At 42.6% G+C, this 15310-nt stretch overlaps 1 protein-coding gene across 10 annotated transcripts in view; it reads right to left on the reverse strand.

Annotated features, from left to right (window-relative positions):
• Positions 1–295: 295 nt before the first annotated feature.
• The window catches only part of ASB2 (ankyrin repeat and SOCS box containing 2), a 51119-nt gene continuing 36104 nt past the window's right edge, over positions 296–15310 (reverse strand). For all 10 annotated transcript variants that reach the window (XM_087747595.1, XM_087747603.1, XM_087747601.1 and 7 more), the window contains 5 exons: positions 14416–14661; positions 11951–12122; positions 6552–7113; positions 3065–3218; positions 296–2314 (listed from right to left, as the gene is read on the reverse strand). In XM_087747595.1, coding sequence (XP_087603721.1) covers positions 2178–2314; positions 3065–3218; positions 6552–7113; positions 11951–12122; positions 14416–14661 — 1271 coding nt within the window. In that variant the 3' untranslated portion in view covers positions 296–2177. The remainder of the gene's footprint in view (positions 2315–3064; positions 3219–6551; positions 7114–11950; positions 12123–14415; positions 14662–15310) is intronic.

A 15310-nucleotide genomic window follows, 5' to 3' on the forward strand; every position in this document is an offset into this window, starting at 1 on the left:
CATCATTGCAGGAGACAAGGGGGTAGATCCTAAACTGGTAGTAATGGAAGTCACTGGATGAAATTTCAGCAGTGGAGGAATCTCACCTGACTTTCCAAAGATTTGCAAGAAGATCACTGTTCAGTGTGAACTGAAACTCTGTTGGTTGTTCAACTTCTTTGCATTTGGGAAGGGGACAGCTATGGACAGAGTGCCCGTCGCTGTAACCAATTCTTCTTCTGCTCACATTCTGTCCCACAAGTGCTGAACACATTTCACACAAAACCATCACAAAATCTGAACTTCTGTGCCCAGCCAGACTTGTATGTGTGCAACACACTTTTAGTACTGTGTTAAGGTATAAAACTCCACACAAATAAAACTCGGTGCAATGCATTTTCCCTACTTACATTTCTATCTGATTCCATGGATGGTATGCAGGCCAACAAACAAAACCAGATCTGTCAGGTCTCTGGCAGGGAATCCAAACAAACCATAGTGCACAGCTTCTTTGTTGCCTAAGGTAAGAATGCGTGTGCTTCTAGCATAAGATCTGCAAAGACATAGTTCCAAATTTAGGCTCTTCCATCCTTACTTAGGTGCCTAGTCAGGAATGAGGCTCTCATCAAATCAGTGATTCAGCAAGTCACACCTGTCAACTGAGCTGTAGTCACTGCCAATAACGGTTCATGGGCTCCTCGGCCTCCCCAGCTGTGAGGGAATGTGACTTGTTAAAAACTTCAATAAAAGAATTTCACGGACAATTACAGTGGTTCAGCTGATAGATGGTAACTTGTTAAGCTGCCATAAATCAGTTGTGGATCTGAGCTGTAAATAGGTGACCTAATTTTCAAAGAAGCTGAGATAATAACTTTCATCAGTGTCAAAGGGAGCTAATAGATGCTTCAAACTTCCGAAGTCAGGAAATTCAAGGCTAAATCCTAAGACTTTTTTATTATGCCTCAGTAATATCTGACACCAAATGTGGTCCCATTGGCTTAAGTGGAACTACACCTGGTGCAACACTTGGCATTGTTTAGGCACCTGAATAAGGATTTGTAAGCCTAATTCTGGGTATTCGTTTTCCTAAATCTCAAAGTCTGACTTTCATAATTTTGAAATAATCCCTCTTTTCTTCCAGTGACTGTATTGTTACAGCCACAGAGATCCAAGGAGGTAAGAGAGGCTGGGTTTTGTAGGGACAAGATCTTCTAGTGGAGCAACAGGTAAAGTTGGTTTAGTAGTGTTGCCTCTCTCCCTACGTACCCCGCTTCTCTCCTCCACATCACTTTCTGTTCATGCCCATCTAGGGCTTTATTCTGTTCTGACACCAGCTTCATGACAGAGTAATGCTAGTGGTTATAGTGCAGCTACTACTAATTTACAGAGGAAAAAAAAAAAAAAAACAAAACCAAAAGAGCTCAGAGTTGCTTTCAAATTCCCAGTCTAGGAAATTCTCTCAAGCAGAATTTCACCTACTTCTTATTGCAAATGTAATACAACATGAACTGTATTTACTATGTGCAAATACAATTCTTACATCCTTTTTAAATAAACCTTCCCTTGAATTTTAAAGGAATCAGCATTTCTGGATTTTAGTCTATGAAAAAGTTCTGAGCTTTGAATGTTCAGAAATCAAGTACTCGGTAAGAAAGGTCCAAAAAATGAATGCAAAAGTGTTAGCAAGATGGTGTCAAGTTATCAGAAATTAGCAACCATCACACTTAGCAGAAATCCCAAAAGTAGAATAGAAACTAGAATAAAAATCTCAGTCAGTGAAGGAAATGTGATTGTTTTCCCAAATATGTTGACTCTTGATAATTTCTGAATTGTGATCACAGCAAGGATGCTAAGCTCCACCACAACCCCAGGATATCTTTCAATTCCTCACTGGTACTTGCTTCAGCACTATTCATTTTTCAGTGTTGGCTTTCATTTTTTGTTCTTTGCAGACCAAGCTCTGAGGTGAATCATATCTGTTTTCTCTTGGAAAACCTAACAGTCCTATGTTTAGCTCTGTCTCTTCCCTTTTCTTCTCATTCATGCTTCAGAAGCATATTTCTCTTAGATTAGTCATTGGAGGGTGCTTGACCAAGCCAGCAGCAGTTCCTCCCCACCGTGCACGATGTGCGCCCTCGCTGTGCCGATGACGCTACATGCCGTGCTGGGAAGCCGCTGCCCGTCCAGTGTGCCTGGGCTCACTGTGTGTAATCATGCTGCAAGTATCGAATCAGTCTGTCCGGGAGAGGCAAGGTGTCAAGAAGTTTAATGCGTTTTTTTCCAACCAGGCTTCGTACCTTGATGCGGCAAAGATGGGAAAGAGGTCGTGGAGGCTCTGAAAGACAGGCAGGTCAGAAACATGAGCAGAACAGGATTGTACTTGAGAGGGACAGCTCAGCTTGGCCAGGCCAGTGACAAGAGGAAAATGGGAGAAGGAGGAATGAAAAAAGGGGCTTTTCTGTAATGGAGGGATGATGCGTCCGGCATTGGTGGCAGCTCATCTATTCTGAGGCATGACGTATAGGGAAGGAAGCGGGGCTGGAGGATGGGGTGCTGTATCCCATCTCAGCCTTAGCAATGGGCTTTCAAGGAGGATTTAAACAAGCTGCTTCACAGTACTTAGTCTTCCCACTGAAAATAAATGTAATATGTACCAAATTTAGCTTGGTGCCAGAAAACTAATTCTGATAATGTCTATGAAAGACTGGATCCTGAGGGAAAGGATGTTTAGGAGAGCAGAATATTAGTAAAGGCTTAAAGGCCACTGGTGCCTGCTGGGCTGCTGTGGTCACGCTGCCCGCCTGCCCTGATCTGACTGCACCCCAGGTGCAGCCAGACGGGTTTTCCTGCACTGGCAGTGCTCATTCCCAGTGGGTCAGATCCACAGCTGCTGTACGTTTAACATCACAGAGTCAGTGACACCCCAGCAATTTCTAGTGCCTCATACCTGGTCCAAAATGTAATTCAGTCTCAGCAGGGAAATCCTATCCAGTTTAAGGGATGAATACTAAGAGGAGATGGTGACTGAGGTTTTGAATCCAATAGTGGGACTATTTGTGCCAGATTCTCTCCTGGCTGACCATACCTGCTTTTTCTTTAATGACAGCCCAGTCCTCATAGCTGTCAATATGCTCCTTGAGCCGGGAACAGAGCTGCACATTACCCACATAATCCAGGAGAACATCGATGATCGGCCCGGCCCAGCGACTTATCTCTGGAGTAGACACCATTTCACAAAACTTCAAGGAAAAAAGAGATTGACTACAGTCAGTGGGACATGAATGCACCCATGGAAACTGCAACGATAGCAACAGCCCCGACTGTGTTGGTGGTCCCACCCTTCTACCAGCTGTGAGAGCAATTACCAGTTTCCTCTCAGAAAACTTCAACCAAAGCCTCTTTTTTTGCAACTGAGGGCAGAATCCCCTCTTTAAAACCACAGGAGGACACAAAACCCTGGTGGAGTCGTAGCTCTGGAGCATGGACTGACTGAGCACTCTGACTGAGCGTGCTGGGTCCCTTTCCCTTCTTGGGAGGGGCTCTGTGGGGCAACTGTGCACAAAGGAGGCTTAGGGAAACAGGGAGATTCGGCAGAGCACACCACACCACCTCCTGCTTCTGGTGAACCCACTGGTATCTGCAGCTTTTGGGGACCAAATACCTCACTAGAAACAAGTGTAGGGAAATCTCTGCAGAGATGAATTCCAGGCAGTTTTACTCGCCTGTGGGAGAACTATACTGAGCCTAATGCAGAGCAGAAGCATCTTCCTTACTCAGTCCTGGATCAGGCAAATCTGTTGCCCCCCAGTGCAGAGTATTCAGAGCTGTTGCATGGAGGGCTGCTTATGGAGATATTGAAGAACAGACTTAAGGACCCAACTTTAAGCAGTCTCATTTCAAAAAAAGTAGTGACTTCTCTTCCCACTTTAATCTAAATATGTATATTATACCAGACAGCTTCATCTATTGCTGTTAGGGTGCTGCATATGATGAAGATATCGGTGGACTTATCTGCATGTGAGCAGTCAGAAAATTAAGATGAATTAAATCATGCTGTGTGGATAAGAACTCAGGCGCATGGCCGAACCCAATTGAATAATGGGGGCTTAAGCACCATCCATCGGCTTAGTCACTGAGACTGTCTGCAGGCACCCTCCAAACCCACCACAAACAGGAAGGAAAATACACCAGCTTAAACCTCTTTCAGTTTAAGCTGCTGTAACTAGATCGCATTTGATTATACATGCATGAACCCTAACTCAAAATGCATTAAACTCTTGTGTGGATACTCTTATTAAGAAATAAAATTATATTAGCTCACCTAGGAAAGAATAAAGCTGCAGAAAATTGTAAGGCCATTTTATACAAGGTGAGAGCGTTCACAGAGGTGTTTACGACTCTTCTGACTGTTTTTTTCACTGAGCATCTCCATGTAATGTTTCCCAGGAAAATCAGACACAGTAATGTTGGGAGGATCCCAGCAGACAACCCACAGTTTCCTACCTGGACCGCTTATAGGAAGTTCAGTTTAGTATATCTGGCTGTCGTTCTCCAGTGCATATACAATTGCCGTGCAGCTACCCATCGGACATGCAAACTGGGGATCTGCACTACCACCTCTAAGCAGTGATGCCATTTTGTCAGAGTTTAAATGAGGACACATGCGTAGGGCAATAAAACACTGGATCTTACTGCTCTCCTCTTCTTGAATCCACCAGAGACCTTGCCTGCTTTTTTGTCTCTTCCCCATTCACAAGCTTAGCCTACAAAAACGTTTTCTGGAATAAAAATGTTCCAAAACATGTTGCAGGAAAAGAAGCACAGCAAGACGAAGCAAAATAATGCAAACCTGCAACTACAGGCAATGGAATTGACTCAGGGACAAAGTGACTGTGGGCCTGGGACACACTTTGCCTGCAGTCTCGGTAGGCCCCTGAATGCCCTCTCGCGGCAGTAGGATACTTCACTCCCCACATTCAAGGTTTTGACATTACAATTCTGGAAATGTGGAGTGAGACAGCAACCATTTTTCTGCATTCACTTTCTCCAGGACACATTAGTTTAGTAGCAACAGTAATGATTTATAATTATGCATTTTTCAAATCTACTTCCAGTAGCTCATAGTCTTTCCTGTATAAAGGCTAATCATTCAAATTTATTATCCTTATGTAATATTACACGAAAAAATATAAAATGCACATCTTCTGTGTTGAGAAGGCTATAGTTTCATAAGATCCTTTATATTTCAGAATACAAACCATATCACAACTGTATCATGAAGCTGCACCATACAAGCCTTACTTTTACTAGCCAAATTCCCAGCAGTAACAAGCAAGTTTAAGATAATATCAGAGGGAAGGGATCGCTTTTTCTCTGTATGCATTTGTCCCTCACCGGTCCCTCTCTAGGCACAGATACAATTTTACACAGCTTTTGCTACCCCTGCCTCACGCGGTCTGACCTTTGAGGTGATGGCTCTGTTTGTGAGTGACCCAATATTTTGTTAGGCACTAAAAGTAGTTCTGGGTGAGATCCAGAGGGAAATAATGTGCTTAAATAAGTAAAAACAGAACTATTTTTGAGTGGCTAGAATATCGTAGAGGGCTACAGACAAGGCTTCTCCTTGCCTTGGAATTCCAGCCCTCTGTTCACTCTGCAAGCTACCATATCATGGTTCAAGAACTAGAGATTATATATTTTATTATTTTTACTTTGACAAAAATGTGGTGTCCTGGAGCAATTTTGCTGTGACAAACACTCTCAAGAAGAAGACAGCTCTGTTTGGGATAAGAGACTATTTTAATGGACTCTTACAATCCTCTTTCTAAGATTTCTTTCTGTTTGTTTCTGAGACATGTTACTGAAGAGTAAAGTCTTTTAGAAGACAGTCTCTTTGAGCTAAACGACGCTTTCTTCTGAATCCCTCAAAGCTACACTTAAACTAGATAGAAGCTGATTTACTTCTTTCCTGATTCGTTGTGAAATAGAAAGACTGCCGTGCTGAGATTTCTTTGTTGTGTTGCGTGTTGATGCCCCTCCGCAGGGCTGCTTATCCAGTAGACTCAGAAATTGCAACTATTTACATTCATTAGTTTACGCTCATAAAGTGAAGCACTAGACAATTTTAATTTAACTGGGAGCTTAAATTGCCTATCAGACAAAACAAATTTTACAGAGCAAATAAAACAAGCAGGTTTCTACTGCCCATATGCTACTGCCCATATGCTACCGCCCATATGACACTGCCTGTCAAGAAAACATGCTTCACTCCTGGCACCTCAGGTCCAGAGGAAAAGAATATTGTAGATCTGATGGCAAGGCTGTCAAGATGGCTATAATTCACTGCAAATTCAAGCTAGGGCCACAGCGGCTGTTGTCTGCCCTCCTGCTGTCATTGAACATGGACTTGGAACATTCACAGACTCTTACTGAGCCTTTTTTCTGTAAATAAAGTAGGAATGAAGGCATCTTCTTTCACAGGAAAGTTGGGAGAAAAAATACATTAAAGTTGTCAAGATACATGGGTAGGAGACGTCCTCAGAAGTACTGTAGGTAGATTAGGCAGTGCTTACCTGTACTATGGTTGGCTCCTTGGACAGCTGAGGATCATTAAGTCTGTCCCGTCTGTAATTTAATGCAGGGTGTGGGCCATTTCCATACTGACACTCAAAACAGGAACCCGCATCACAGCCCAGATCGAGGAGGTACTTCAGCACGGAAAGGTACTTCATTGAAAACATGATAGTAGCTGGAAATGCAGTGGGATGGCTTGATATATAGGCATCAATATTTGCTCCATGGTCAAGGAGCAGTTTCATGGTCTTCATGCAGCCATGGCGGATGGAGATGAGTAATGGGTTGATGAGGTCAACATTGGGGTTGGCTCCGGCTTGCAGCAGGAGTTCTGTGGCATAGATGTTGTTGTTAAAAACAGCAAAATAGAGGGGCGTGGTGCGCCTGTCCTCGTAAAGGCAAGACCGTTCGTTGGAGAGGGCGGAGTTGACATCGTAGCCAGCATCGATCAGCTCTTCCAAGATGTCATCATTGTTGCGTTCGGCTGCTAAGTGCAGGGGGCTGATGCCACTGCGCTTGACACGGGTACGGCTGGTCACAGGGATCAGCATGGAGACAATCCTGCCAGGTGGAGAGTCAACAGCAGTAAGCTCTAGGGGATCTACAACCATACAGCAAATTGTAGCTGTATGGTTGTAACCATAAGAGAGAGCCTGCTAACTCAGGCACAGGAACAACTCTTTCTGAGAGAAACCAGGGTGTGAACATGAAACCTGTCAACAACTCCCTGTGCTCCTACCTTGCCAAAAATGTGAGTTGCGTGACCCCCTCTTTGATGGAAGAACAAGTTTTTTTGAAATTATCACCCAGTTTCTATGAGGTAATGGCAGCTACAGGGGCAGTTAAGCTGGAAGAGTCAACATGCTGGCACCTCACCTGCCCTGTTGTAACTCTCTTAGGTGCCACAGCCCAAATGGCAGATACCCAGCCGGGATGTCCCAGACATTCTGCACCTTCATCATCGTGCTGTGGGTAGGACTGGAGGAGCAGGCGCACGGCCTCCAGCCTGAGGTGCCAGCAGAGAGGCTGTCTCTTCCCACCTCCATCAGGATAGCTTTATTGCTCAGCAGAGAAGGGCACCAACACAAGGCATTAGTATGCCTCCTGGGTCTCAGCAAGAGGCTTGAGACCAGAAAGGAGGTGAAATCAAACCTTCTTCTGCAGGACTGAGCTAGGATAAAGTACATATTTGTTTTCCAGTTATTACCCTGGATTGATCCCCGTCCTGGAGGCCCTCACTGTGTGGCTTTTGGCTGTGGCAAACCCATGGGGCTATCAACGTCCATCCCAGATCATGGTGAGCCAAAAAGACAATTAGGAAAGGGGAGAAAAAGAAACAAAAATATTTTCCAGGCTGGTTTCCATACTTTAGCCCAGGGAGAAAAAATGTACAGCCAAGGCCTAAAACCTGGTAATCAGAGATTGCTATTGGAAAGTGTGATGTGGCCTTAAACACTGCAACATAAATCAAGCTGCTATCGTTATGTAATGCGAAATTCAAATATATGATGTACAGGAGCCCTGGAGTTGCAAATCCGTGATCATTTTTATATCTCCATAGGTATCATTGGAGCTACATGACCAGCCCCATGGGTTAAACCCTCATTTCCTGCTCATGAGGTTGGGTGGCTTAGCCAAGGTACTAGGTTGAGTTTGTAAATACAGACAAGTCACCTTAAGCTACTTCCAGAACAAGACTAGGGACCATCCAACCTGAGTCTGCCTGCTGTCTCAGGAGATGCTCATGCTCCCTATATAATGCCTGTGGAGAGAGGGATATCTAAAAAAGGAACATGTGGGAGCCAGCAAGCTAAGCACACCTTCTCCTCCTCTTCTTCCTCCCATGCAGACTCCTCTATCTAGCAGTCAGCAGCTCTTCTAACACACAAACATGCGAACCTCAGTTTCCTACCATGTAGCGTGTCTCTTTTAAAATGCTGCATATCTTCAGCTTGACTGCAATGGCTGGTCCCAACATTGGGCCCTCAAACATATATTTACATAATGAACTAAGCCAAATATAAGCGCTAGTCTCAGGAAAACCTTTGTCAGTGATGAACTGAATGATCCTGTGAAAGACTGAGCCTCCAACGCTCCCACAAGCTGAAATAAGGGTTGAAGATGCATAACACTTTACAGGATTATGTTCCTATTTACATGATGGACTACTGATGTCTCCAAGTTACTTCTACATCTCATTTTTAAACAAAAAGTCTTTTTAAAATATGTAAATATCTTGGGAAATTAAGCGCATTTTTTTTTTCCTCCGGTCAGACTCACTAATCTTCCAGTACTGTGATGCTCACCATGGAGCAGGAGGTTTGGGTGCTGGTGAGCTGGCAACTTCCCACCATTAGCAAATGTTCTGTAAGAGCCATAATAACAAAAAGGGCACAGAGCACTGCGAGGACACCATGCCAAGTGCCAGCATTAGTCATCCCATGATCAACTGTTTTGAAGATTTAAGGGTCTGTTTTGTTCTTTCCCTCCAGCATATGTGCTTCAGCCAGCTCTTCACATCTGAGTTAAAGAGGCACCATGTCATTTTTGTCTGCAAGGGGGACCTGAACCTCACCGCAGGGGTGCCACACTGAGGCTCTGCATCCAAATATTGCAGTGTCCTAGACCTCAGTACGCTCCCTGTACCCCAGATTTATTTTGGGAAGAAAAGCAGGAAGCATCAAATTTGTATCAGAGTTCAATTTTGTAGCTTGAACCTGTCTCTCTTCCTCCTCCTCCAGAGGGGGTTGGTTCAGTAATATGGTGCCTCCACCTCTGCAGTCTTTCCTCTCTGTCTAGAGGGGAAAGGCAGTTCAAGTGAAGGTAGCCAAGGCAGGACAAGCCAGACCACATCCCACGTCTATCACAAGGCTGAGCTTCATGTACAGTTTTGAAATAGTGCCGAAATTCCCCTCATCCCTGACACCTGCTTCTGTGATTTCTATTTGTTAGAAATTATATGGAGAAGGAGGCAGAGCATCCTTAGTATGAGTGTGCCAAGTGTATTGACTTGCATTTACTTAATAAATCTGCCCACACTTCACAAAGTCTTCCCTTCTCAGCATCTAAGTTCTGAGGGGGAAGGAATTAAATGACTGCTTGCGATTGTCCTACTGCTGATGAGATGACCCTTACGAATTTCAGGTCAGTATTGACAAGGTGTCATTTAAAATAAACAAACACCAAGCAACAAGAGTTGACAGTTGAGCCTTGGGACCACATTCTTGGCTTTTTGATGGTAGGGAGCCTTCGTGCTCTGGCAAAAAGTTGAAGCGTGGAATTCCTGCAGAATTACGTATTAAATCTGCAGGAATACAAAGAGAGGTCACCGTGAAGGGTGTTATTTTACTGAATGCCAGAGGAATTAAGAATGATCAGCCTATTGGGCTAAAGCTTTGTCACTTAGATAAATATTTATAAGAGACGTTTTTCTTCTTTCTTTCTTTTGCACTTAGTTTGCAGCAGTTGTGCACAAAAATTTGTGCTCAGTCTTTCACAAGTGAAGGAACTCAGAGTCTGGGCTGAATTCTGGTCTCATTTATGCTGCTGGTTGTTATAATAGATATGAGGTCTGAATCAGGCTCTTGCTTTCATGACATGGGGAGGGACTCAGGTTGCAGAGTTTCCATGTAAATTTCTTTTCAGGTCGGGGTGTGGAACTATAGAGGGGAGGAAAAGATTCAGAGAGCTGGTCCAGACTCTATATACAAATTGGATTCAGACCAACCTACTGTACTTTCAGATGAAGTTTTTTGAAAGTGAGCAACTGGAGCTGGGTTCTGTCTCTGGCACATTTCTCATCTAAAATGTGTTTGTTTGCAAGAAAATGTCTTTGTAACTCAAACCCCGGAGAAAATTTTGAATCATGCCTGCATTAGTCTGTGCAGGGTATTCATGTACATGCTGTAAGCATATAAACCCATTACATAAATTCACACTGGGCTACCCTCTGGAATACACAGCTTGCACAAAGAAGCAGGCCTACTCCAACTGCAGAAAATGCAGGTCTATCAAAGTGATCTGAGAAGCTTAATTGGGATTCCCAAGCAGACCTAAATGCTAGGATAAAAGATGCTATGGAAAGGTGTAGTGCTGTCAAAAGTTTTCATTCCTCAGACATTGTAAAATATGTAAGAATCCCCTCTAGCAGTTGTCTGCAAAGATAGCTTTACTATTCAGAAACAGTCTTTGCAGTAGGATATACTGCCCTTTGGCTATTGCTGAAAGGATTTTGATAGAAACCGTGATAGTCAGAAGAGTTCACTACAGTCACCAAAAGGGTCTGTCACTGCAAGATGTGACTGTGTTTTGCAAAAATAGCTGTGGGCCACTCACCTTTCCAGCAGCGAGGGGTTAAAGGCAGGAGCTAAAACTTGCCCTAGGATCAGGAGTAAATGCTAAGGAGTTCAGGCTCAGAAGCATGCTGCAATGTCCCAGGTCTTGAAAGAGCTAGGTAAACACTATTTACATGACGGTGCAACAATCCCATCCCTAGACAGCATCTTCTAAATTGATATCCTTTATCGCAGGCTGTGGCGTTTCTCCCCCTCCTATCAACACCTCTACTTCAGAGGACTGGTAAATCTACCCAATTCCTTGTTATTTTTTTCCATTAGTTACTTTTCTCACTGTTTAAAGAATGTGTTCAGCTCTATCCCAAACACATTTCATTTCAGAATCAAACCACTGGATCTTTTTATGCATTTGTCTGTTACATTTAAGAGTCATTTAATCACTCACTAATAAAGTATATTTTCCAGACTGTAATTCTTGTACTTCTTTTCTGAAGCCTTTCCAATTTCCTGAAAGGTTTCTGAAAGGCAGGGTACCAGAATTGGACACCATATTGTAGCAACAATCTCACTAATGCCCTAGAGATTCACTTAACCACTTCCTGCTGTCAGCATTTGAATTATTGTTAATAAAACCTGAACACACCAGAGATGAATGCAGCATGTTCTGCTTGTGCAGAAGAATCACAACGGGCTCATGTAGGGAAATGATTGCAAACTACACTGCAATAGCTATTGAGGACTAATCCCCACCCCACACACACAAAGATGCTTTTTCATTCCATCTCAAGCATATTTTGTGGAGCTCAGTTTAAGCCACTTCCAAGATACATGAGGTTATTTAGCTGTAATGGGTGATATCTTGGCAAAGCTAAAGTGATCTTGCACCCCACATTCCTGCTTACCCCATCCCAACCCATCCCATCCCATCCCAACCCACAAACACACTCTTCAGTTTGTAATTTCCAACCTGAGCTCTGCAAGCGGAAAGCCCAGTTCTCAACTGGCAGCTCCCTTGCTCGCAATGCTCAGAATTAGATCTGGGTCATAGAAGGACTTTGGATTCTTGTCTAAAAGATGAAACTATGAAATGAACTAAAACTTACTCGCAAATCCCTTTTTTTGCTGCTATGTGAAGAGGTAACAGGCCATCCTTATTGGCTTTGTTAGCATCTGCTCCTTGGGACAAAAGAAACTCCACAATATGTACGTGCCCATTTTTACAGGCTTCATAAAGAGCAGAGGCGTTATCACTGGCTTGAGTATTTATATCAGCACCTAGGAAGGAAAAAAAATCTTTTTAGCACCAAAAGGTTAAAATCAGATGGAAGCAACATACTTTGAATGAACATACATGTCTCCATGACACTAGAGCTACAAAATGTGCTGGAAGGAGATGTGAATGAGGTCATATCAGAGCAAAATGAAAAGGTGATACAGTCATATCAGTTATATACAGTTATATCATAGATCTCCACTGGTTTTTACTATGATCTGAATTTTGTGAAGGACAGTTTAACATGGGTGGTAACCTTTAGCTGCCAGTCCTGAATCCAGGCTCCATTCAGCTGTATCTCAAAGGCAAAACCTTTAAAATGTGTTCTTCTTTATATAGCATGGCCTTTTCTTTGGACACAATAATTCCATTAGTATTTATATGTTTACACTATGTATATACACAGTTCTTGAGCAGGAGTTTGGACCAGGTGATCTCAATAGGTGCTCTCCAAAATTGTATGATTATGTATTTATGATACAAATTTATTTATATATACACATACTATTTATACTTTATATATTCATAGTTTAAATACATTTACACTGTATTTTAATTTTAATACATATCCAGGCTAAAATAGGACTCTCTAACATGACATCTGCATAGTACCGAGCGACAATTCTAATCAGCTTTTATTTGGGCATGCTTTAGTCAATGAATATCTCATTTCAAAACTCAACACCTGAGGCCATATCTCGTCATTTCACAAGGGTTCAAGTTAGGATACAAATGGTGAGTTTTACCAAAAAAAGACAAATATTATTAATGAGCTACTAGATTATTTAGGGCATATTTTTCTTGAGCTCTAGTGTGTGCTTGGCTTAGTAAACAACATGCAAGAATAAACAAAGACCTAATACTTTTGGCCACAAACAATTTGGAATCTAGCTTTTTCTTTACCAGATATTTAAGGTCTGAAAGCCTCGGTTTCAACTGTAATATACTGTAGCATGATGTCCTCAGGAAGGCTGCTCTATATGTATCCTAAATGGGAATGACAGTTCACTGGAGTTTTGCTTCTAAACCCCAACAAAGAAGCCAATCAGTCTCCCGTTTGATCATGAAAACTCCCTGCCAAAGGGAACATTTCCCTGTGCTCTCATCCCAAACTGAAACATCTGTGTTGTGTTTGGCCCTTTGAAGATGTTGTAGCTGGAAACATCAGGAGAATTGCAGTGACAAAACATAACACAGAACTACATTCGTAATGAAAAAGAAATGAAAAAGAAACCCCTTTTATGATGAACATTGCTCATCGTAAACAATGCAGTGATATCATTCCTGGGATTCTCAGAGGAGCTTTTCAGGGCTTGAAACAATGGGACAATTTTATTGGATTTTCTCCTGTGTATTTTTCTCAAAATTGAACTTTAAGGAAATCCTAATATGTATCTAAGTTGAAAGACAAATTGCATTCTGGCTTAGTTTCTAAAATCATAGGCAGTATGATGGACTAACTGGTCATATAAAACTGACTTGACAATGCCAGCTGGACAGCAGAACACATTTTTTGTCCCCCAACTCTCATATCTTTCTTAGCCATACTAACAGCTTCAGAAGTTTTTCTTATCTTCATTTCTGTTTAGCTCTTGTGTCACAAGTGCAGGACCCAGTTCTTACCTACATTGAAGATATTAGCCCACAGTGAAAATAAAATATGCCTTCGAGTAGTAGTAAAGTATGTTATGCTTATTGTAAAGCTGTTTTACATGAGTGGAGCAGTAAAAGGTAGGTTTAGTGTAAACTAGAATCAAATTCACTCTGTTTATATGTTTGAACACATACACATGGGGGAGAGCGAGTCTGCTTCTCCTTGGTGTAAATCTGTTAACTATACAATAGTACTTCATCTGTTTTCAGCAGAATTCATTATTGGAGGAGAGGTAACCTTGCCCATCACTGCACATGTTCATGAGCAGATGGGGTTGGCTAATGTTCAACTTCTGCCATCTATTACCACCTACAGTTGTCTTTTATGACTGATTGGATTTGAGGCTACATGTGTGCAGCAATATGGGTTTTGAAAGCTGTCAGGCAATGCAATTAGAGAGCACCATGTTACTTCCCAAAGTAGGTGACCATGAATGAATGCTGAAGAAGCGCATGTGTCTAGACCATGCTCTCTGAAAGACCCTACACAATTCAGCCATCTGGAGCAACAGGGTTTCAGCACCTCTGCAGGCTAGTCCTTGTCTTCAGAGATGGAAAAACTGAGCCAGGGAGAATTAATGGAAACTTTGAAATATTAAGAATGAAATGAGTAAAGGCATGTAACGGCACAACTGTACTCACCACATTTTGCCAGGTATCTCAAAGCTTCCAACTGCCCACTCTCAGCTGCCACAAATAAAGAAGTGATCCCATAGGTGTTTGAAGACTCAATGTTGGCACCCCCTTTCACAAGGATATCAATAATCTCCAGATCATTTCGGGAGACAGCCTCATGGAGAGCAGTCCATCCTCGATTGCAACGATGGTTGGTATCAGCATTGTACTGTACCAGGAGTCTTGCGGCCTCTGCATTCTTGCGCTCACAGGCTGTTTTGGAAAAAAGGCAAGTGATTAGGACAGGCTTTTGAAAAGATTCTGGGTATTGTGGCATCCGTTTCACGTAGCATAAGGCAATATAATACAACTAGTGAGAAAGAGCAAAGATCAATCTAGGTCAATATGAGAGCCAGAACTGTTGCCAAATGACACTGTCTGGGGCTCGTAAAGGATGTGGCGGTGAGGCCAATCTTCAGCCGGGACCTAGGGGAGGCTAAGTGTCCTGTGCAGGACTTGTGCCAAGCCTGGTACTGAGGGGAATCCAGCCCAGCACGTTTGTACCAACTGGACACCACAGTGACACAGGGAAGTGACAAGGTGCAGGACATAATTTATGAAGAACAAACATGTTACAGAAATCACATGATCTGAACACTTTCTTTCCAAATTCTGTGAAAACTGACTCTGTATCTTACTGCCATGGATTGAAGATAAAGCTCTATATAGACAAGAAAATAAAAAAGAGCTCAAACCAACAGTGGTCAGAAAAGAATCCTTAGAAAACAATAATGGTGTGAGTCAGTAGCACTCTCTCGGCCTGCAACAATATATAGTTCAGGACCATCCTGGACTAAAGGTATTTTCTTGATAATTAATAGCATTTTGTTGATTTTTATACTAGTGATTTGTTCCATTGCTT

The sequence above is a fragment of the Nipponia nippon genome, unplaced genomic scaffold (genome assembly GCF_047370975.1).
Source record: "Nipponia nippon isolate SJK-2023a ecotype South Korea unplaced genomic scaffold, ASM4737097v1 scaffold_11, whole genome shotgun sequence".
Classification (NCBI taxonomy): domain Eukaryota; kingdom Metazoa; phylum Chordata; class Aves; order Pelecaniformes; family Threskiornithidae; genus Nipponia; species Nipponia nippon.